This window comes from Astatotilapia calliptera, chromosome 3 (genome assembly GCF_964374335.1).
Source record: "Astatotilapia calliptera chromosome 3, fAstCal68.1, whole genome shotgun sequence".
NCBI classification, from domain to species: Eukaryota; Metazoa; Chordata; class Actinopteri; order Cichliformes; family Cichlidae; genus Astatotilapia; species Astatotilapia calliptera.
Genome location: NC_137424.1, coordinates 59,720,435 through 59,742,221, shown reverse-complemented (window position 1 = coordinate 59,742,221; position 21,787 = coordinate 59,720,435). Strand labels below are relative to the sequence as shown.

General features: G+C 41.6%; 2 protein-coding genes across 7 annotated transcripts; one reads left to right on the top strand and one right to left on the bottom strand.

Annotated features, from left to right (window-relative positions):
* The first annotated feature begins 227 nt into the window (after nucleotides 1-227).
* LOC145421875 (NEDD8 ultimate buster 1-like) lies at nucleotides 228-10,569 on the top strand. 6 transcript variants are annotated; one of them, XM_080292801.1, is made up of 8 exons: nucleotides 232-1,069; nucleotides 1,206-1,392; nucleotides 1,492-1,627; nucleotides 2,621-2,734; nucleotides 2,871-2,935; nucleotides 4,511-4,575; nucleotides 7,439-7,521; nucleotides 9,656-10,569. In XM_080292801.1, exons 3-8 carry the CDS (start codon nucleotides 1,622-1,624, stop codon nucleotides 9,788-9,790), a joined length of 468 nt encoding a protein of 155 aa, XP_080148927.1. In that variant the 5' UTR covers nucleotides 232-1,069; nucleotides 1,206-1,392; nucleotides 1,492-1,621; the 3' UTR covers nucleotides 9,791-10,569. The 6 variants fall into 6 exon arrangements, with proteins under 6 accessions (XP_080148938.1, XP_080148927.1, XP_080148925.1 ...); XM_080292812.1 differs by lacking the exons at nucleotides 1,206-1,392; nucleotides 9,656-10,569 and adding an exon at nucleotides 4,641-4,696 and having other exon boundaries at nucleotides 228-1,069; nucleotides 7,439-7,863; XM_080292799.1 differs by lacking the exon at nucleotides 1,206-1,392 and having other exon boundaries at nucleotides 233-1,069.
* Nucleotides 10,570-12,530: 1,961 nt separating this feature from the next.
* On the bottom strand, nucleotides 12,531-20,602 carry LOC113018094 (hydroperoxide isomerase ALOXE3-like). Its single transcript, XM_080292784.1, has 11 exons — nucleotides 20,491-20,602; nucleotides 20,302-20,405; nucleotides 19,535-19,701; nucleotides 19,222-19,362; nucleotides 16,721-16,924; nucleotides 16,438-16,524; nucleotides 16,184-16,353; nucleotides 15,571-15,692; nucleotides 15,342-15,442; nucleotides 13,787-13,957; nucleotides 12,531-13,516 (listed from the first exon to the last, which is right to left on the bottom strand). Exons 1-11 carry the CDS (start codon nucleotides 20,496-20,498, stop codon nucleotides 13,337-13,339), a joined length of 1,455 nt encoding a protein of 484 aa, XP_080148910.1. The 5' UTR covers nucleotides 20,499-20,602; the 3' UTR covers nucleotides 12,531-13,336.
* Nucleotides 20,603-21,787: the final 1,185 nt, after the last annotated feature.

Sequence of the window (21,787 nt, the reverse complement as noted above, 5' to 3'; positions counted from 1 at the left end):
AGTGTGAACGAGCAGACAAAAATAATCGGATTTGATCAAAAAATCGGAATTGATCTTTAAGACCTGCAGTGTGAACGCAGCCTTAAACGTTTGTACACAGGTAACAGGAAGCACACATAGCCCAGTTAGAACACCAGCGACCTCTGCTGGAAACCTCCGTAACTGCAGCAAAGGCAGCCAGTATGGACAATCATAACATCACTGTTATCTACAAAAGGGAACATAGTTTATTATTGTTTGTGGTAGTATGACGTTGTTGTTGATAGGATGTAGAAAACAAATAGAAAGAACAAACACAGAGATAGTGTTTGGAATAAATGTACAACCACAGATTTTGGATTTGGCTCTGTTAGTGTTCTTATACTTTTTTAAATTGTTTTTTATTATTTATGATTGAATTTGATCCTGCTGGGTTGTCTTAGCTTTAAAATCGGTCTTACTTTATTTTGAATTATTATTTTGCCTTTTCTAACATGTTGCATCACTCACTGTTATATTTTCTGGTTTTCTTTTTTATCATTTGCTTATTTATTTTATTTTCAATACATTTCAAACAATATATTTTTTGCTGCACTTACTAGTATTTACAGTTTTAATACATTTCCCTTTGTGTCATTAAGGTAGCGTTTGTTCGTTTTGACCCTCGTGGGCAGCCGTACGGCAGGATCAACGATCGTCTATATTCGTGAGGACTCGTGTCTGCTGTGACGTGGTCCTGGAGCGTCGGCCTGTGTTTGGCAGACGTCGTTGGAGCGATCAGCTGATCCTGGAGCATGCGCAGAGTGAGCGCTCGCCTCCTTCCCAGAAAAGCCTGGTTCGCGTAAACAACAGCAGACAGCTGCCGCCGCGGAGCTTTACCGCAGTTTTACCGGCTCTCGGACCGAGCTGCTGGTCGCCGTCGGGTCCTGTGACAGTGAGCTACCTGTCAGAGCAGCTGTGCTCACCTGCAGCTGTTAGCTGCTGATGTCAGCCCGGTGGCGTCATTTCTCTGATTAAGTGTCGTGTTTGAGGCTGTTGTGTCGTAAATCCGCCGGGAGCAGAGTTTGGAGCAGCTGAAGACACACCACAGGTTTGTGCTGAAGTCACCGAGACCTCTGAACTTTAGTTTGACCTCTGAACTTTAGTTTGACCTCTGAACTGTAGTTTGACCTCTGAACTGTAGTTTGACCTCTGAACTGTCGTTTGACCTCTGGACTTTATACAAGGAGGCTGCTGTGTGGATCCTACATTTTCCTTCATGCAGCTGGAGCTCTGTGTGACAGGACTGAGTGATTTATGACGACTAACCTCAGCTTTAACTCAAAGTCAGGAAACAGATTATTACAGCTGCACTTCCTGTAGTGATCGCTGGCCACCATCAGGGGGCGGAGCTTCACTGAAACGCTTCCAGATGTGAGCAGCTGCTGTCCTCTGACCCGGTCCAGGGGTTTTAAAAAGGTCTTCGTGGACCTGAGATGCTGACGTCACAGTTTTTATCTTGTATCCTCTCAGAGACGATGGCGGAGCAGAACTTGGAGGCCAAGCCTCCAAGAACCTCCTGAAGCAGGAGAAGATCCAGCTGTGGAACCCGCCGTACACCGAGCAAGGCCAGCAGCCAGGCCAGCAGCAGGGCCAGCAGCACATGCAGGTGGGTGACCCGCCTGAGGAGGCGTGGCCACACACACCTTCCTACTGAGATCAAAGTATGAGGATATAACGTTCAGCCAGGTCTATGAAGGTCACTTTGTGACGCTGTTTAACAAATTAATCATTCACATGAATCCAGTAAAATAAAAAATCTGCTAAAACAAAAAAAAATAAAACCATCATTAAAGAGTTCAGTTTTTCTTTCCTGTCAGAGGAAACCTCAGTTAAACAACTTACTGACCCAGTGAAACAGATTATAGAGGAAACACATGAGAGCAGGGCGCTTCTAGGATCAGAGCTGTGGGGTGCTGAGCATGCAGAGAGCTGCCCATCCAGCCAAGATACACTTTACTCGTCACGATGAGACGTCTTCCCCGTCTCTGTCAGTCCCTGCATCCTTAAATGTCTCCAGTTGTCCCGAGTTGTCTCTGACTGTCTCCTTGGTGCATTTAAGCCCCTGTTCCTCCCAGTTTTGAGATCCCTTCCCAGACGCCTTAACGCCCACTCACATCCTGGGCCATCTGACCTCAGGAAGTCACATGATAGGGTGGGGCCAGGTTTCACAATGAACTCACCCGAAACTCTGGCTGATTGGGGCCCACACCCAGTTTCACACCTTGGCTCAGGCGATTAGAGGATCATCAGGGGGTCCTTTTGTCCCCCCAGAGCAGGGGGAGGGGCTATCTATACTTTTGTTGTTAAATGTTCTCAATTAAGTACTGTATGCTTTTTATATTTTTAGTAGTGTCACACAAACAGCCAATATTGTCAAAAACAGAAATCTTTGGGGCTGCTGAAGCACCCAGGCGGGTTTGGGGGAAGCGCCCCCAAAAAGGGTCTAAAATCGCCCCTGGATGAAGACTGACTGATTCTGTTTCACCGAGATTCAAGCATCAGTGAGGTTTTTGTCTCAGCGTCACAGCAAAGTTCAGCCCATGTGCAGCGCCGTTGGATTCTGTTCTGAGCGCGCTCAGTGCTGTTCTTCTTCCATCAGGAGCTGGCGGAGCGCTACGCCTCCCTGCTGCGCCTGCCCATGTCGGAGGTAGGGGGCGCTCTGGAGACGAGCGTGGCGACGCTGGAGCTGCTGCTGCCGCGAGACGCCAAGAAGGTAACAAAGGCGGCGAGGACAGAGGAAGCTACCTGAAGGTGTACCTCACGCCACACACTCATCACATGACACACACCGACCCACAATGCTTTGCTCTCCTGTGACGGAGGAGAATGACCTCAGTGTTTGCTTCCAGGATCCAAAGGTCAGGACGTACCTGGAGACGAGGCTGGACGTGTCGGCGCAGCAGGTGGTGGACAGGTACTCGATTACATCGCAGGCTGAGTGTGTGTGTGTGTGTGGCTATGGAAACTGATAAGATTTTAGCCAATCAGATTCTATTATTGATATCTCTAATTGATTCAGATGTTCATCGATTGCCATTGGCTGCGATGTGAGAGTCACCTCCATCGCTAAGCAACAATAAAGATGTCACACTGATACATGTTAATTACATTAATTATGTTTACTAAGCACGGTGACACGGTGGTTAGCACTGTTGCCGCACAGCAAGAAGGTCCTGAGTTCAATTCCACCATCAGGTCTTTCTGTGTGGAGTTTGCATGTTCTCCCCGTGTCTGCGTGGGTTCCCTCCGGGTACTCCGGCTTCCTCCCACCGTCCAAAGACATGCAGCTTGTGGGGACAGGTTAATTGGATAATCCAAATTGTCACTAGGTGTGAATGAGTGTGAATGGTTGTCTGTCCCTGTGTGTTAGCCCTGCGACAGACTGGCGACCTGTCCAGGGTGTACCCCGCCTCTCGCCCTATGACAGCTGGGATTGGCTCCAGCGCCCCCCGCGACCCTGAAAAGGATAAGCGGAAGCGAATGGATGGATGGATGAAATATGAAAGGTTTTCATTATGTGTCCAAGGCATTCAACTGTTTCACACTCTTCAGCAGAGAGAGCCTTTTTCTTTCCCATGTTGCTTGTAAGTGGTGGTGTGCTTAATAATGTGGCGCATGCTTCTTCAGTAGAAAAGGAATGATCGCAGGTGTCTGAGGCTGATGTCAGTGATCCAGACAGCTCTGAGACACAATGCCAACCATGAGTTTGATTGAAAAACAACACATTTCATCTTTGTGACACTTAAATACAATTTTATTAATAATTTGGAACGTGGTGTAAAAGTAATGCAATACTTAATTACTCCTGGGAAAAGGTAACTAGTTACACTACTCGTTGCATTACTTTCATGTTACCCTGTAAAACAGCTGCAGCTCACTGTCTCATAATCACTGTTTAAACCTGAGGCACCAACACACCTGTAATGAGGACACACACCTCCAACATAGCACAAAGCTGACCGCACAAATCCAAGATGAAGACACACAAAAAATGGTTGCCATGGTGATTCTACTGTAGAAACAGGAACAGGTAGTAACGAGGCTGGAGCCTGACTGCTCATCAGTTTGTTACCTGTTGAAGTTCAGGCTCTGGCTGCTGGGCCGAGGGGTGGAGTCTGCACACGCTCAGCTTTCACTCTGGGCTATCTTAGCGTTAGCATGCTGTCAGTGCAGATGTAAAGAAGTGAGGTTGTGTTAGCAGCACTGTGTTTCTGTCCTGGATGCACGTTTCACTTATTTACATTTACATTCATCTTCTTCTTTTGTGCAATAAAAAATGCATTTGGACACACATGGTCACTGTTTTCCTCCTCTGACATCAGAGCTGAAATCAGCTGATCGTAGTGTGAGGACAAGAAGTGGGATCAACAGGCAGGCGGACCAATGCTCAAGCAGCTGGAAAACTGGGAAGCAGAAGAACCAGTTCTCCATTCAATACTCTAGTAAAGTGTGTGTGTGTGTGTGTGTGTGTGTGTGTGTGTGTGTGCAGGGTCGCTGAGGAGCACGGCCTCAGGAGCATCAAGCTGATCCTGAGTGGGAGGACTCTGTCTGCAGGTCAGTGACCTCACAGCTGCAGTAGTCATGTGATCTGTCAGAGCTGAGCGTGTGTGTGTGTGCAGAGCGGCGTCTGGACGAGCAGGGCGTGAAGAACCACAGCAAGGTGATGGTGCTGAGGGTGAGCGACGGCGAGGTGCTTGTGTTCCTTCTTCCTGATGTTGCTGTCATTCAGAATAATGGATTGGATTTATATAGTGCTTTTCACGGCACCCAAAGGGCTTTACAATTCCATTATTCATTCACGCTCACATTCACACACTGGTGGAGGCAAGCTACAGTTGTAGCCACAGCTGCCCTGGGGCAGACTGACAGAAGCGAGGCTGCCATATCACATCATCGGCCCCTCTGGCCAACACCAGTAGGCAAGTAGGGTAAAGTGTCTTGCCCAAGGACACAACGACCAGGACAGAGAGCCCAGGGATCGAACCGGCGACCTTCCGGTTACAGAACCGCTTTATCAATCACTACAGCCGTCTTCTTCTGTTTGTCTACCACCACTATGTCCGGTTGGTTAGCCACCACCATTTTGTCCGTCTGTATCTGGAAGTCCCACAGGATCTTCTGTCACACCTGGGGTCTTGCCTGGTGTGATAGAACCAAGCCTCTATGGATCTTGTACTTACAGCTTGTTCCTGTGCTGCAATGATTAGTGCCTCCATGCTGTCTTTCAGTCCGGCGTTGTCCACCCACTGGTAGGATTTCTGGATGTCAGCCACTTCCTCTATCTGCTGGTGGTACATACTGTGCAGCGGCCTGTCCTTCTATTATGGTTCCTCCTCTTCCTCAGGTTTCTGCTGCCTGAGGTATTCACTGAGCACATGGTCAGTTGGGGCCATCTTATTGATGTATTCGTGGATGTTCCTTGTCTCATCTTGGACCGTGGTGCTGACACTGACCAGTCCCCAGCCTCCTTCCTTCCGCTTAGCATACAGCCTCAGGGTGCTGGACTTGGGGTAAAACCCTCCATGCATGGTCAGGAGCTTCCTTGTCTTGATGTCAGTGGCTTCCATCTCCTCCTTTGGCCAGCTTATTATCCCAGCAGGGGACCTGATCACGGGCAGGGCGTAGGTGTTGATAGCCCAGATCTTGTTCTTACCGTTCAGCTGACTCCTCGGGACTTGCCTGACCCTCTGCAGGTATTTGGTGGTTGCAGCTTTTCTAGCGGCCTCTTCATGGTTCCCATTTGCCTGTGGGATCCCCAGGTACTTCTAACTGTCCTCTATGTCTGCAATGTTGCAATCTGGTAGTTCGATCCCCTCAGCTCTTTGTTATCATCCATCTACATTTCTCCAGTACGAACAACAATCCGATGTCATTGCTGTATATCCTGTTGGTGTGAATCAGTGAGTCAATGTCACGAAGTTGTAGTTGTCTCTCGTGTTGTACGCCACATCCTGTCCCGATTCTTTGATGATGGGCTGAGAATAAACAACCAATACTCAGAGGAGGTCCAGTCAACAACAATTATTTATTAAGATAAGATAAGATAAGATAAGATAACTCTTTATTGTCATTGCACAGTCATACATAGTACAGTAGTACAATGAAATTGGAAAAACTGTCCTACGTCGGCACTACATATAACACAACACGACACGATATGACACATCACAACGTAACAAACAACACAACACAGTATATTAACTTAGTATAAAAAAGAAGAATAAGTGTATGTGTATTGCACACTGTTATTATTGCACATTAATTATTATTGCACCTTGTTATAAATATAAATATTATTGTTATCGTTTTAAACATTGTTACCTCCCCCTAAAAAGTCCAGGGAGGTATCCAGTCAGGTCAGCTATTTACATTGATCAGGGCTATTGCTGCACTGTACTGCATACCATCACCGGATCTAAAAGCGGCGTCACGTTGCTTCAGCAGGACCTGGACCTCTTTAGTCATCCAGGGTTTCTGGTTGGAATACACCCGGAGACGTTTGTCCACAGTGACACTGTTGACACAGAAGTTAATATATGAGAGCACTGATGTTGTGTGCTCTTCAAGGTCCTGATGTTCGAACACGCTCCAGTCCGTGTTTTCAAAACAGTCCTGCAGCTGATGTGATGCACCTTCTGGCCAGGTTTTCACAGTTTTTGTGACTGGGGGGGCTCTTCTCCTAATGGGAGTGTATGCAGGGATCAACAGCATGGACATGTGGTCTGACAAACCTAGATGTGGTAGAGGGGTTGCTCTGTAGCCTTTTTGGATGTTGCTGTAGGCTTTATCCAATGTGTTTTTCCCCCTCGTTGCACATTTAATATGCTGTTCAAATCTGGGGAATACTGACCTTAAATCAGCATGGTTGAAGTCCCCAGCTATAATGTGCACTGCGTTTGGATGGGAGTTCTGCTGGTTGCTTATTGTCTTGTGCAGCTCCTCCATGGCAGAGTTAGCATTAGCATCGGGTGGTACATACACGGCCGTTACCATGACAACAGTAAACTCGCGAGGTATGTAGACGGGTCTGCACTTCACAGTCAAGTATTCCAAATCCGGGGAACAGTGGCTGTCTACAGTCTTTGTGTTTTTGCACCAGCTGTCATTGGTGTAGATGCATAAACCCCCTCCTTTGATCTTACCGGAGTGGCCGTTCCTGTCGTGACGGTGAACCGTGCGGCCTGCTAGCTCAATAGCCATATATGTGGGAAATCCACACGATAACACCCAAAGCGCAGTCTGGTAGATCTCAAAGAGGAAGCACACAGGCTTCACTATTTTAAAGGGCTTAACACGCCCTGTCTCCGTAAGCAGAGTACATTATCATGCAACAGTGACAGTTAAGTTCAACCCCCTCTAAAGCAGTAATGTTTACACCTCACTAACAGTCTCAATGCTCTTTCACCCACTCCCTCAGAGCTGTTTCCTGTCGTTCTCGTCTGGAGGCCCATGAATTATAAGTTTCACATCCTGAATACATTCTGTTCTGTCTCTGTGCAGGTATGTATGCAGTTACAAGTAAAACACTCTTCCTAAGATTAGTACTTCATTTGGTATGATACTACTGAAACATAACACTTTATTGGGGTTAATGATACTTCATATATTGCCATTTAGGCTTTTATTTCCCACATACCCCCTTTTGACCTTTCCCCAGAAAGGTCACCCAATGTCCCTGGATCGGATACATTTATACTTCTTTCAGAGTTCCTCATTCAGCATCTGCCTATCCTGTTTTCTTTGTATTCTGTGTTGTTGCCCTGTTCTTCATGCACAGTTTCAATAAAAAAAAAAGCATCCTTGTAGGGTTATCTGCCCCAATTTCTCCTTTTATTTCATGCACATACCCTCATTTCCCATCTTCGGGGTGACCCTCACATGAACTACCTCTGCACTGCAAACTCAGCAAACTCAGCTACCTAGTTCTGCTTTCGTGGTTATTGATGTGGTTCTGGAATCCTCTCAAGGTGACCAGCAGGAGCCCAAACGGCATGACCCTTGACCTCAATTGTTGTCTGGGCCGTCTGCTGTGCCTGGAATGATTTGTGCTTCTCGCTGGTTCTCTAGGAAAAAATCTGGAGCTTTAGGAAGTCATGGTCTATCATAATCTTACATTTTACCTGTACTTGAATTGTTAATCACACAAATCACCATAAAGTCATAGAAAGAATACAGGGAGTGCAGAATTATTAGGCAAGTTGTATTTTTGAGGAATAATTTTATTATTGAACAACAACCATGTTCTCAATGAACCCAAAAAACTCATTAATATCAAAGCTGAATGTTTTTGGAAGTAGTTTTTAGTTTGTTTTTAGTTTTAGCTATTTTAGGGGGATATCTGTGTGTGCAGGTGACTATTACTGTGCATAATTATTAGGAAACTTAACAAAAAACAAATATATACCCATTTCAATTATTTATTTTTACCAGTGAAACCAATATAACATCTCCACATTCACAAATATACATTTCTGACATTCAAAAACAAAACAAAAACAAATCAGCGACCAATATAGCCACCTTTCTTTGCAAGGACACTCAAAAGCCTGTCAGTGTTTTGATCTGTTCACCATCAACATTGCGTGCAGCAGCAACCACAGCCTCCCAGACACTGTTCAGAGAGGTGTACTGTTTTCCCTCCTTGTAAATCTCACATTTGATGATGGACCACAGGTTCTCAATGGGGTTCAGATCAGGTGAACAAGGTGGCCATGTCATTAGTTTTTCTTCTTTTATACCCTTTCTTGCCAGCCACGCTGTGGAGTACTTGGACGCGTGTGATGGAGCATTGTCCTGCATGAAAATCATGTTTTTCTTGAAGGATGCAGACTTCTTCCTGTACCCCTGCTTGAAGAAGGTGTCTTCCAGAAACTGGCAGTAGGACTGGGAGTAGAGCTTGACTCCATCCTCAACCCGAAAAGGCCCCACAAGCTCATCTTTGATGATGCCAGCCCAAACCAGTACTCCACCTCCACCTTGCTGGCGTCTGAGTCAGACTGGAGCTCTCTGCCCTTTACCAATCCAGCCACGGGCCCATCCATCTGGCCCATCAAGACTCACTCTCATTACATCAGTCCATAAAACCATAGAAAAATCAGTCCTGAGATATTTCTTGGCCCAGTCTTGACGTTTCAGCTTGTGTGTCTTGTTCAGTGGTGGTCGTCTTTCAGCCTTTCTTACCTTGGCCATGTCTCTGAGTATTGCACACCTTGTGCTTTTGGGCACTCCAGTGATGTTGCAGCTCTGAAATATGGCCAAACTGGTGGCAAGTGGGGATAGGTTAATCGGAAAATCCAAATTGCCATTAGGTGTGAATGTGCGAGTGAATGTGAGTTCGAATGGTTGTCTGTCCCTGTGTGTTGGCCCTGCGACAGACTGGCAACCTGTCCAGGGTGTACCCTGCCTCTCGCCCTATGACAGCTGGGATAGGCTCCAGCGCCCCCCGCGACCCTGAAAAGGATAAGCGGAAGCGAATGGATGGATGGATGGTGGCAAGTGGCATCTTGGCAGCTGCACGCTTGACTTTCCTCAGTTCATGGGAAGTTATTTTGCGCCTTGGTTTTTCCACACGCTTCTTGTGACCCTGTTGACTATTTTGAATGAAACGCTTGATTGTTCAATGATCACGCTTCAGAAGCAACCAAGGAGCTGGTGGTGGACTTCAGAAGGGGTCAGCACAGAGACTACAAGCCCATTATCATCAATGGAGCTCCAGTGGAGAGGGTGCAGTCCTTCAAGTATCTTGGTGTCCACATCTCCTCAGACCTGACATGGGCTGCCCACATTCAGGTCCAGACCAAAAAGGCTAGGCAGCGCCTGTACCACCTATGACAACTGAGGAAGTTCAGGGTCTCTCCAAAGATCCTCAGGATTTTCTATACAGGCGCTGTGGAGAGCATCCTCACACAGAACATGACATCGTGGTTTGGGAACAGCTGTGTGAAGGACCAAAAAGCTCTCCAGAGAGTGATCCGTACAGCAGAACGCTGCTGCAGGATTGCTCTCCCCCCGCTTCAGGACACCTACACCAGGAGATGCCGGACTAGAGCAGCGCAGATACTGAAGGACCCGTCCCATCCTGGCAACAAACTGTTCCAACTTCTGCAATCTGGTAGAAGGTTCCGCATCATCCAGGCAAGGACAGAGAGACTCAAGAGGAGCTTCTATCCCCAAGCCATCCGGGCCCTAAACACACACACCCGCCCTCTCACATCATCTATAATTGACTGAGACAGGACTCTCTTCCAGACACTCTAAACCAAGTCACAATGTACATTCCAAATTCCTTTAATTTTAAATATGTTTATATTGTCTATCCTGTAAAATAGTCAGATGTCTATTCATATTAATGTACAGAATTCACCTGCTTGCTGCTACTACTGCACATTCACCCAATGTATATACTATATATATATATATATATATATAATGTTCTTCCTCTACCCCCCAAATTTTTGCACATGTCGAGGAGCGTGTCAGGCTACATTTCACTGTGTGTTATACTTGTATAACTATGCATGTGACAAATAAAGAACCTTGAACCTTGAACCTTGTATTATGCATAGAACTTATGCAGATCAGTTGTAATTTATTTGAACAAATCTAGGGAGAAGCAACTCCTTTTTAGCTTCTGTGATGCATATACTTCGTACACCTTAAACTAGATGTTAGTGTTGTCAAAGTTAACACGTCTCATGTTACCATCTTGTATTTCTAAAACTCAGCTTCGGCCCTGTAGACTCTCAGATGGCAACACCAATGATCTAGATATTCACAAATTTCATCAGGCCTTCTTTAACGTCTTAAATATTGTTGTTTTTAAGTTTTACATAAAGAACCTTCAAATTTATATATTTAAAATGAAAGCAAAGTGAATTGGAAAGATATTTTTCTTTTCTGATGTTGCTGCAGCAATCTCAAATCCTAATTATTCTGGGATATTTATTGTCAAACTATGCGATTTTCCAAATGTGTGTGGAGTAAAATGACCATTCTCTGATGATGCAAATGTTGTGACCAAGAATCATTCAGGATTAACAACACAAACTGTTTCACTAGCATAAACAGTCTGTCTTATAGTTCTCACACATTACCATTAGTTTTACAAATACATTCTTCTTCATGTCTGTTTACGTGTTGTTTATGAAACTGAATTTCAACAGTACAAATAGCGTCTAATTTTTCTTTGCTCTCCAGTACAAATGCAAGAATTTGCAGGCTTTATTGAAACTGTCACAATTTAACACTCAATGCCAAAAGCCAGGATATTCCAAGTTTCTAAGAACACTGCTTCATATATTATCAGCTCCTAAAATCCCTTTTTTGAAAGTAATGTAGAACATGATCTCTCTCACTCTCTGTGTCTCTAAAAAAACCCAACAAACTGGCAATCCCCATAAACAAGGGGAGTAGTTCATGGCTCTTTATCTGCTGCAACACCATGAAAAACATGTATGTTAGACTCTTTTACCAGACCCTGTTGTTAGCCCCAACCTCCATCCCGCAGGCTGTCAAATGTGAGTCCCTTGTGTTTTTACCACCAGACTAAGTTTTTAGTCCTATCTACTAATATTATTTTATTATAGCACAAGGTTCAGTTAGGTTACTACTTTGACTTTCTTGCTTTGAGCACATTTCTGAGCCCATACTTTATCAAACGTTTACTCAAGTATTTTTGACACTAGCAGCTATACTTCTACTTAAGTAAAACATGCCTGCACTTTTGCCACCTCAGTTGCCACTCTTCTGGAGTTTGTAGAACTTTTTACATGGACACTTTGCGGGTTTACGTGTTATCCCTGATCACAGCACTGAAGAAGTTAACTTTCTTGACATAAAAGTAACCAAAAAAGGCAAATCTTCTCTTTACTGCAAAGCTGCTGATTGGAAAACATTGTGTCATGCTGGAAGTTTTCATCCTATCCACCTCCAGAAAAAAAGTTTACCTGTAAGCCAACACATTAGACTTAAACAAATTTGTGAAATTCCTGAACAATAGTCAATTCAATTCAATTCAGTCATTATGCAAATGTACTGTTTATAAGGTTGAGGAAACCTGCAGTCAGCTGAGACTGAAGAAGTCACCTGGATTAGTGACGAAACATTTCTCCCACTGAAAATGAGAAGAACAGAATCAACTTTTGGGAATTTACTTACCTGTATGATTGAGCATGCGTCAATATACCATGGCCAATGTTTGCCAATGTTCAGATATTGTTACAATGGTCACTGTGTAGTTGTAGTACAACTGAGGAACAAAATTAATGGACATGAGATTCAGTCTTATTGTGCTTCACTAAGGTCATGCACTTTCGGTGGCGCCAGTGTCCGGCAGCCTCGCCTCTGTCAGTGCGCCCCAGGGTGGCTGTGGCTACAATGTAGCTTGCCACACAGACATCTCTGAACACAGACAGAGATGAAACTAGCACCATTTATTGCTCAATAATCAACTATTAGAAAAAAAGAAGAACTGTCAGAAAGTGATTTATGAAGTCACACAGAATGAAAACAGTGCTTTAACCTTTGAGTTTAATGTTAAAATCATGTGATCATAATGTGGCAGTTACACAGTATTTTGTCCTCATCACATAATTTCAGAGATTATTAAATGAAACAATATATTTGAGGGGTATGCTATTGTCTCCATTTCGCTTTGTGAATCTTGTTTAAAAGTATGTCAATATTTGGTATGGATTCATTCCACATCAACGTAGATGAATTCATTTATCAGTGTAAACTAAACATGCAGCACAATGCCAAAAAAGTGGAAAATAATTCTAGTGGAAAGAAAAAAAAATAAAAATTAGAAATCCAGAAGACTGCAGAGAAGAATCCCATTCTTAAAAACCTCAATGTGGAAGCTTCATAACAATTTGTATAGTTTTCCTGTTAGTTAATCTGAAGTTAAATATTACATAAAACAAAAGCTAAATATATAGAATCAGTTTCTCCCACTGAAAACAATACATCCAGATAAACAGAATGAACTTTTTGGGTTTTCCTTATCTGGATGATTGAGCATGCATCAAGACATATAGAATCAGTTACACACTTATCCCTCTGGCCCATTTTCTAAATATTAAACACACCCACAGCAATAGTATTTTTAAAAAAAGAATTAATTCATGTGTCAAAACAAAAGAAAAGAAAACATGACTGCAAAGACCCTGTTCATAAAAAACATCTTAGTCACATCTATTTTTAATTTCCCTGTTCATTGATAAGCTAAGAAATAGTTTTTCTTTTTCTTTCACTGTACCCTACTTTTCTTTTTTATTAATATGAAGCTGAAGGAGGGTAAGACGCCCTCTAATATTCAGATGGACACGCTGTTTTCAATGAACTTTGGATCCAGGTATGTGTACGGCAGGTCCAGTCTCTTGTTTCGGTCTTCAATGTCTGCACTCAGTTTTCCCAGGTCACCTTGAAATTGTTTTATCTTCTTGAGAGGAACCTCCTCAGTGAAGTGCTCTTCAGGGTAGTTGCCAAGAAAGACCTGATGAGATTGATAAGAGAAAAATTTAGTTATTTTAATAGACTATAATAAACTAATTTACTACGTGGGAAATTTGTCTTGGACAAACAGTGCTCTACATAGCTGTTAATAGTGATCAAACATAGACTTTTAACATAAAATAGCATAATTTGACCACAGGGTGATCATTATAGGAGATAATTTATGCTGTACTGTCTAATCTATGTTTCACAAAATGGACATAGCTTATATTGTATGTTCTCAGTTTTGAAGTCTTATCAGAGCACTTACGCAGTCAGCTGATGACTTGCTCAGTAGCCACATGGTACCCATGCCATGAACTGTTGTGTTAACATCGGGGAATGTGTTCAGGATTGTGTTTCTGTTGGCTTTCCCCTTTGTGGTTGGTGGGGGAAGCTGCATGGTGGTAGGATAGTTGGGCATCCAGGCACCAAAGTCATACTGCATTGACAAAATATTGGATAGGTCATTCACAGAAATTAATATGAGGAGTATTACAGTATGAGTTTAGTAACCTTGATTTTAACACAGCACATTTTTCTGTGATTTTGATCTAGGGATGGTAAAATCAGTCAGTCTTTCGTTTAGAGAGAAACATTTCAAATACTATGCTATAAAACACTATACAGACATTATACCGCGCCTCTGCGCTTGATGAACTAACTTCATAATCCACTGACTTCTCATTTTATGTTACCATTTCAATGTCAGTATCAGCTTTATTGAAACAGTACATTACCATTACATTTTTATAGTTTTGAACCTGTCTTGACCAGCAGCTTTGACAACCTGAATGCAAACACATACATACTATACTATGTTATTATTATTATTATTATTTTTTAAATGTATAGTTTGTAAGGGGGGAATTTTAGAAAACATAAAAAGATGAAGCACAAATAAAGCACAAAAGCCTCCTGCAGAGCCCCAAGCCACGCCGGATCACAAACCCAAGGGAGCCACAACCACGCTAGAACATCTGGCCATGTGCCCCAGAACCACCAAGTACAATACCCAGGAGGCAAAGGAGGAGCTACCTCCTACCTTCTATGACCCTGTCCTACAGATACCAAGCTTCAGCAAGCCCCAGACTACACACACACACACCCATCCATGTCAAATTACCCATAAACTTGATGTGCTTAACATAAACGATAACAATGCCAAAGCTTTTGCACATCTCAGAGTATAAACATATCTAAAGTATCTGAAGTTCTTTAGTTTGTTAATGTTTATTACCATTTTATTTCTTTTCATGTCAGTTTATAAGGCCACTCTTAAACAGAAGGATGTTTAACAAAATACTCAAATGTAATAAAATGTCATTTTCCAAATATATGTTATGTTGTGCAGTAATCCAAAGACAAAAACCCCACTGGATTTTTGCCAAAGGAATCAGAGTGATACTATCTTTATGTAAAGGATGAGCAGGAATAAAACTTGAATGGAAGGACTTTGGAAAAATAGGCTAATATAAAAACTGACCTTCATTTGATCAGAAAGACAGACAGACACTTTGACAAGGGAGAGAGTAAAGCTATAAAAACACACAAGAGGAAAGCATGGAGCAAAACATAAATCATTGTCAAACAAAAGGAATTCATTAAAAAAAATCCTGAATAGTGAGATCATGGTCATAGACATTCAACATAACAACATAACAATAATTTGTTAGCTGCTAATGGGCTTGTATAAACTACCTGACAAGCATCAAAGTTTAGTGGAATTTATCTGTCCAGGATTCATCCATGAATGCAGGACAAGGAAATTGTAGAATGTGATCAAAGACCACCACTGATAATCATAGTAAATTAGAAGACTTCACCTGTCCAGTGTTGACAGCTGAGTGCTGGGCTGAGCAAGTGAAGATCACCATGGTGACAAACTTGACCATCTCGTCCACAGTGTTGAATTTCTGTGGAATTCCTGTTGATCATAGTGAAAAAACTCTATTACATCAACGTACACCCAGGGGAATACATTTCAGTTGCATTCTGATAAGATGCAGCATCTATATTATCATTATGAAGTGTGATACTTTATTGAAAGGTCACCTGTCTCTTCTTTGGAAAGGAATCCATGTTCATAAATATCATAAATCCATTTATTCACTTCAGAGTCTTTCTGGACCTCAGCATCAGACTTGTAGTAGTGGCCCAGCACTCCCACGACAAACCTTTGATAAATGATAACATGCAGTCAGTCACGCTCATGGCTGCATTCTAGTTATATATGATTAGTTCTTTATTTTGTAGTTCTTTTTTTAATTACTTTTTCTATACATGACAGACATAGTGGAAAACAGGGAACAGGAAAAGGTAAGCTTTAACAAAAATTATTCTCTCATTATTGAGGTTTACGGTTTGTGTGTAAACAATCAAACAAAAGGAGCACCTCAGATCTACTGGATAATCAATAACTCATTGCAAAATAGTTTTTTTCCCACTATTACCTGTAGCAACAGCATAAAATTAACTTTGGAGTGACATAAGAGAATCAAATTCAGCAAATAATGTGATGGGTTTTCTAGAGTTGACCAAAATTACAAAGACTTATTTATCAGTGTGTGTGTGTGTGTGTGTGTGTGTGTGTGTGTGGAGCATGGTGCAGGAATAAAGTTATTTTACAGTTTTTCATATGGTTTTTCAGACAGAGTGGTAATAGAACCTATGTATGATTCTCCAAAGCCTGAGTCCATCATCCCTGTAGTAGAAGTTTGGCACATATTTCAGGCCACGCATTGAAATATCATCTGGGATGCAGAGTGAGCTGTAGGTCAGTGAGGCCAGCGATCTCTGCAGGATTGTGAAGGCACCCTCTCCACCTGAAGCTGCAAACTACACAACAGTCAAATCTCAGTGAGAAATAAATACTTTATGTGGCACTGAAAAACATGTTTATGTTTGTTTGTTTTAGCATACCTTAGAGAAAACTCCATCCTTATTTATAAGATGCGTCCGAGCTAAGGAGTTGATTTGAAGAGTGTAACGAGTGTGAGGCTTGAGAAGCTGACAGAAAGAGGGAAAGTCACGAGTAAAACCCTTTTTTCTTCCCTCATGTTTTATATTCACATGTTCTGATTTTGTGCAAACATTCTTTAAAGAGAAATAAGTTAAAACGATGATGTCAAGGTCACAAGTAAGGATACTTTCTACTTTCTTACCCCAAAGGAAATTGACATATGTCTGAAACATAAAGATTTACCTTGTAGAGAGGATGCACCATGGGCAGGTTGCGCAGTAGGGAGAGTGTAAAAACCTCAGCCAGCAGGTGAGTGCGGAGCAGGTGAGCATTAAGTTCATACAGGTTAAAATCTGCACTTCTCACAAAGATCTTAGCCAACAACCAGTCGTACTGAGAATCAGTAGGAAGAAAGATGGGGTTGTCGTCTGCTGGTTTCTGCTTCAGCTGCAGGAGAAGAAACAAATGTGTATCCATGCATTTGATTTAGTACCAGTATTGATCAATAACCATCAAGCCACCTTTGTAAATATTGCTTATTTATTGTAGGCTTGTAACTGATGCATGTTTGTCTCTTGTCATGAGAGTATCAACAACAGTGACAAATAATGAGACATTACACCTTTACATCCAAAGCTGTATCTGATATGAACAGGGGAAAGTCGCCAAAAGAGAATAAGCCGGTTAATAAGTAGTGTTGAAGTGCATGACATGAGTGCTAGCATGGTGAGTAAAATGTTGTCTGGAAGAAAGAAAAGAAAAACATGCCTACAGTGCATTTTCTTTCTTTGAGGAAGCAAGTGGAATGTCCTTTTATAGTGGGAACAGAGGACCCTGTCACAGTTCCTCAGTCCCCTGAGCTGCTTGTTACAGGCTTTGTTTTATCTCTGTCTGTCTCTCTCCTTTCTCCGTGCTTGTGTGTCTGTTTATGGGTGGAACTCAACGAGAGCTCCTCCCTCTGGCTTCATGCACCTGTAGAAATCAACCCCCTGTCACAGATGATCTCATCAGGAAGTCACTACTTAAGGTGGTGGCTGAGAGTCAATACATGCTACCTATCACTAAGTGCATATACCACTCTAGTGTTTATGCTGTAAATAAAGGCACTAAACTTGAACGCTCTGAATCCTGACTTTGAGTCCACTCCACCCAGTTTTCTTGACAGACCCGGTAAGTTATCTGGCTGTTTCCAAATATCATGAACTAACCATGGCGATATTTGTGCCACAGACCTAACTTTACAATTCTAACTGCCTAATCATACTTTCCTTGCACAGTAACATTATTTTTATCAGGTCATATATGAGTGAAATTCTCATTTGTTGTTAGATTGCCAAATTTCTTCCCCAGCTAACTTGTGTATACTGTGAAATGGTACTGGTTTCTAATCCATCAGTAAATTATGTAATGGCACAATGCAAATATGTATAACTAACATTTCCTTTCTCCAGTAACAACTAGGCAATCTAGGCAGTTAACCAGATGACTGTAATTTAGTAACACAGCATGTTCCTGACCAGAGATGGGAAAAAACTGTAATCCAATTACTTTTTTCAAGTAACGAGTAATGTAAGGGATTAGAATTGCAAAAAAGTAATTTGATTACTGTTACTTTCCCGTAAGCATGCTGTGTTACTGCGTTACTGCATTACTAAACCATGATAGTGTTTGTGAGAGTGTCTCGCGACAATGACGTATAAGCGTGTGATGTCCGTGGCAGCAATGGACATGTGCAAATCAACAATGGATAATATGGAGAGCAGGAGAGAGTACGACCATGCAGCGTTTAAAGCGTGGAAGTGCTCACTTCAAGTTTTATTCCGTAAAAAGTGACACAAACATTAGCATCTGCTGTACACTCTGCGTGGGAAGAAAACTTCTTTCTACAGCGAAAGATTAAACTTCAAATCTGAGCGAGCAGCGAGCACGCTGCCACGGGAATGTGAAATTCACAGACAAACCTCCGGATCCCCCCACTGACATGACACATGTGCTGTGGCACAGGGCAAACCTCCACTCGCCCCACTCCTGCTAAACAGGTGAAAACAGATTTAAGAGTGACAGGACTTAGTGCCGCTGAAGCTTTGATTTTATTTATTTATTGCTGTGTTTTACTTGCATCTATTTGAAAGAGTGAGTGTAAACACAAAACATTATTTTATTTTTTATGCTGGAAATAGGTTTAAATTAAATTAAACTTTTCCATTTGAGTGCATTTTATATGATGGATTTTGCAGGAGAAATAGAATTGGGCTGAAAGGTCTATTGCTTTATTACGTATTCAGGTTGTGCATCATGTTTTGAAAAAGCAACAAAGTAATAAGTAACTAATTACTTTTTAAAATAAGTAATCACTAATGTAACAGGATTACTTTTTTGGAGAAGTAATCAGTAATAAGTAAGTAATTACTTTTTCCAAGTAACTTGAACAACACGGTTCATCACAATGACAACTTCATCACGACTAAGTGACGCTTGTGGTCATTTCACTGGTACTAGGGTATGCAGTATATGCCCTGCCTTTTTAGCTGATAAACATACATGACACAGAGAACATACAACAGAACAACATTATGGAGGAGGGCAGCCTGTGGTTCATTTTGCTTCGAATAGAAAACTCAAGCTAGGTGTAAACACAAGCAATTAAAGTACCACAGGCATCATTGTGCTTATATTCAGAAGGGAGATGTTTTGTATCTTAATGTGAAGGAAAGTTCTGTAGATCAACTTGTAGCTAAACTCACCTGAATAGCAATTGGTTTCAATTTACCATCAGTTTCCCAGAGTAGGACAAGGGGGGCCATCAAGTACTGTTTTTTCTCGTTGATGGTGTTTGTTTGGATTCCATCCAAAAGTTTGTAGTCACACAGGAAGCTGTTGCCCTTCTGTTTGAAATTTTATAAACCAAATAAATTGTTTGGCCTCACACATGCAGACTTTATGTGAAAATTTTAACATTAACATGTTAATACAATCACATGGCCATCCATGCAGGTAAGACAAACCAGATACATGATACACTTAGTCTGCTTTATTTCAGGAGAATCACACAGTTACCTCCATTTCATCTGTCAATTTATTCTGACCATAAGGGAAGACCATTTTATCAGCAACCGGAAAGTTCTTGGGCAGTTCTACACAACGTTGGATCACCAGGGGGTTTACGCCATTCAGAAATTGGTAGCCAAAGAAAAGATCATCCGTCCAGTGTTGAATGACATAATCTGTAAAAAATAACATATTATTTTACTGTGGGGCCACACAAAAAGGAAAATATGCTTACTGAAAACTGGTACACAATTTTTACATTTGCAGAAAATCTACTTATGATTATTTATTTCATTTCTTTTTTGTTTCTTTAGGTGAAATAATGGAAACTTTCCATATAAGTGGGAAACCACTCTTTAGTGAATTTCAGCTGCTTCCCTCTGGTCGTTGGTAACAAAGTGCCTGCAGTGAAGCCCAATAGACGTAGAGTGTCTTTTGTACCTGCTGCTATTATGATGGCTGCCATCAGTACTGCACATTGCACTTTGTTGATGATAAAGTTTGGGCTGTTCTCTCTGGCTTTTTTTGTTTGTTTGTTTGTTTGTTTTGTTTCTGTGTATGGACATACTGCAAATCATTTTCCCATTGGGGTCAATAAAGTTACCGCTGACCAATAAACAATTCAACACTAAGTAAAATCTTGGAAAAAATTTGTAGTAAATTCTGTGATCTACTGATAGACTAGAAAGTTGAAGGCAATGTCATATCGGGATTTGAAAGCTTTTGGACATGCACTAAAAAAGAATTCTGAACTTACAACAATGAGAGTTCTTTACCTGATATCTTAGTGTGATGGGTGTAGAAAAGACGACGTATATCATCCATAGAAGTAAATCTTTTCTTACACTCAAGTAGTTCTGCAAGTTCCAGCTCTACTGGTCTAGAAAACAAAGGCACAGTAACTTTTTTCAGATGCATGCTTAATCATGTCAATAATGAAAAAGATGAATGAAAAATATCTTTACCCTGTCATGTAATTGTAGGCCAACTCTGTTTTCTTGGTTACAGAGAAGCAGACATCATAGGGCAGTGAAGTGTCTGCCCTAATGCAATAGGGAATTTCCTCTTTATATATATCCCAGCTAAGACAGAAAATAACAGGGGTAAGATTACTGGGCATATACAGTTTGTCTTTTTAAACTCTTTCTTTTCATGAAAATGGTAAAACTGTAAGTATTGAAATTAGAAAATTTCATAATGTCTGTCATAAAATTCTGAATTCATGTCATCAATTAAACAGTACACGTGTAAAAAACACAAATACAACCATTCAAAAATGCCATATAAAATGTAATGGGGTCACTAGCTCATATTAGTCACAAAATAACTTTGTTATTTGGGAGTTAAACATGGAAAAAGATATTTCAGGCTTACTTGTCCTCTCTGGAAGACTGATCTGAATTTTATGAATTCGCTCGTCCCTGCTGTGCCGACAAGCTTAATGAAGACTTTATTGTGAGTACCAGCACATGCTAGATCTCCAGTGGACAAGACCACTTCATAATCGCCCATTTTCACTCTTGAAAGTACACAATTCCTGATGAGAAGAGAATTTTAATAACTATTCACAGTACTGATAAAATAAAAATATAGAAAATATACTGTAAGAAATAATTATTAAATTATTAATTGCACTTGTTTTGAATGATTGAAAATTAACCCCTGCCTTCTAAGCTCCTTTTTCGAAATAAGATCTTACCTTTGCTAGTGAGACCAAGATGGTACTTTGAAGCTCTGCTCCGTGGGTATGAAAAATCAACACTTGATGTATCTCTTTATATACAGTTTTTGTGGGGGTGTCATGTCCGTGTCGTGTGTGTGTGTGTGTTTTTGTGTATTTGGTATTTAGAGGAAAAATCCATGTTCCTGCATGTTTGAAAGAGCAGTGGAACACAGCCAGGAAAACAGTGTGAAAGAGACAATCTGGGTGTTACCGAAACTTCACATAATTCTAAAGAAACACTACTTTAATTAAATCCAGGAGCTCTAAAATGGATGAGAATATCTGGCACAAAAAAACTGTGAGTTCTCAGGAACTGACTTAGTATTTGCTGTACCAGTTCCAAAACTGATAAACAAACTGTCAGTTATGTGGTGTTTTTTTTCTCACGTAAGATGATTTCAGGTCATGCACGTTAGGATGCACCAGTTCCAGATGTGAAGGCATTAAGCCACAAAGTTGGGTAGTTACGGTTTTTCAGTTTAACATGTAACATTTTAGGTAAAAAAATATAGAAATTGGATTCAAATCCAGGACCTCTT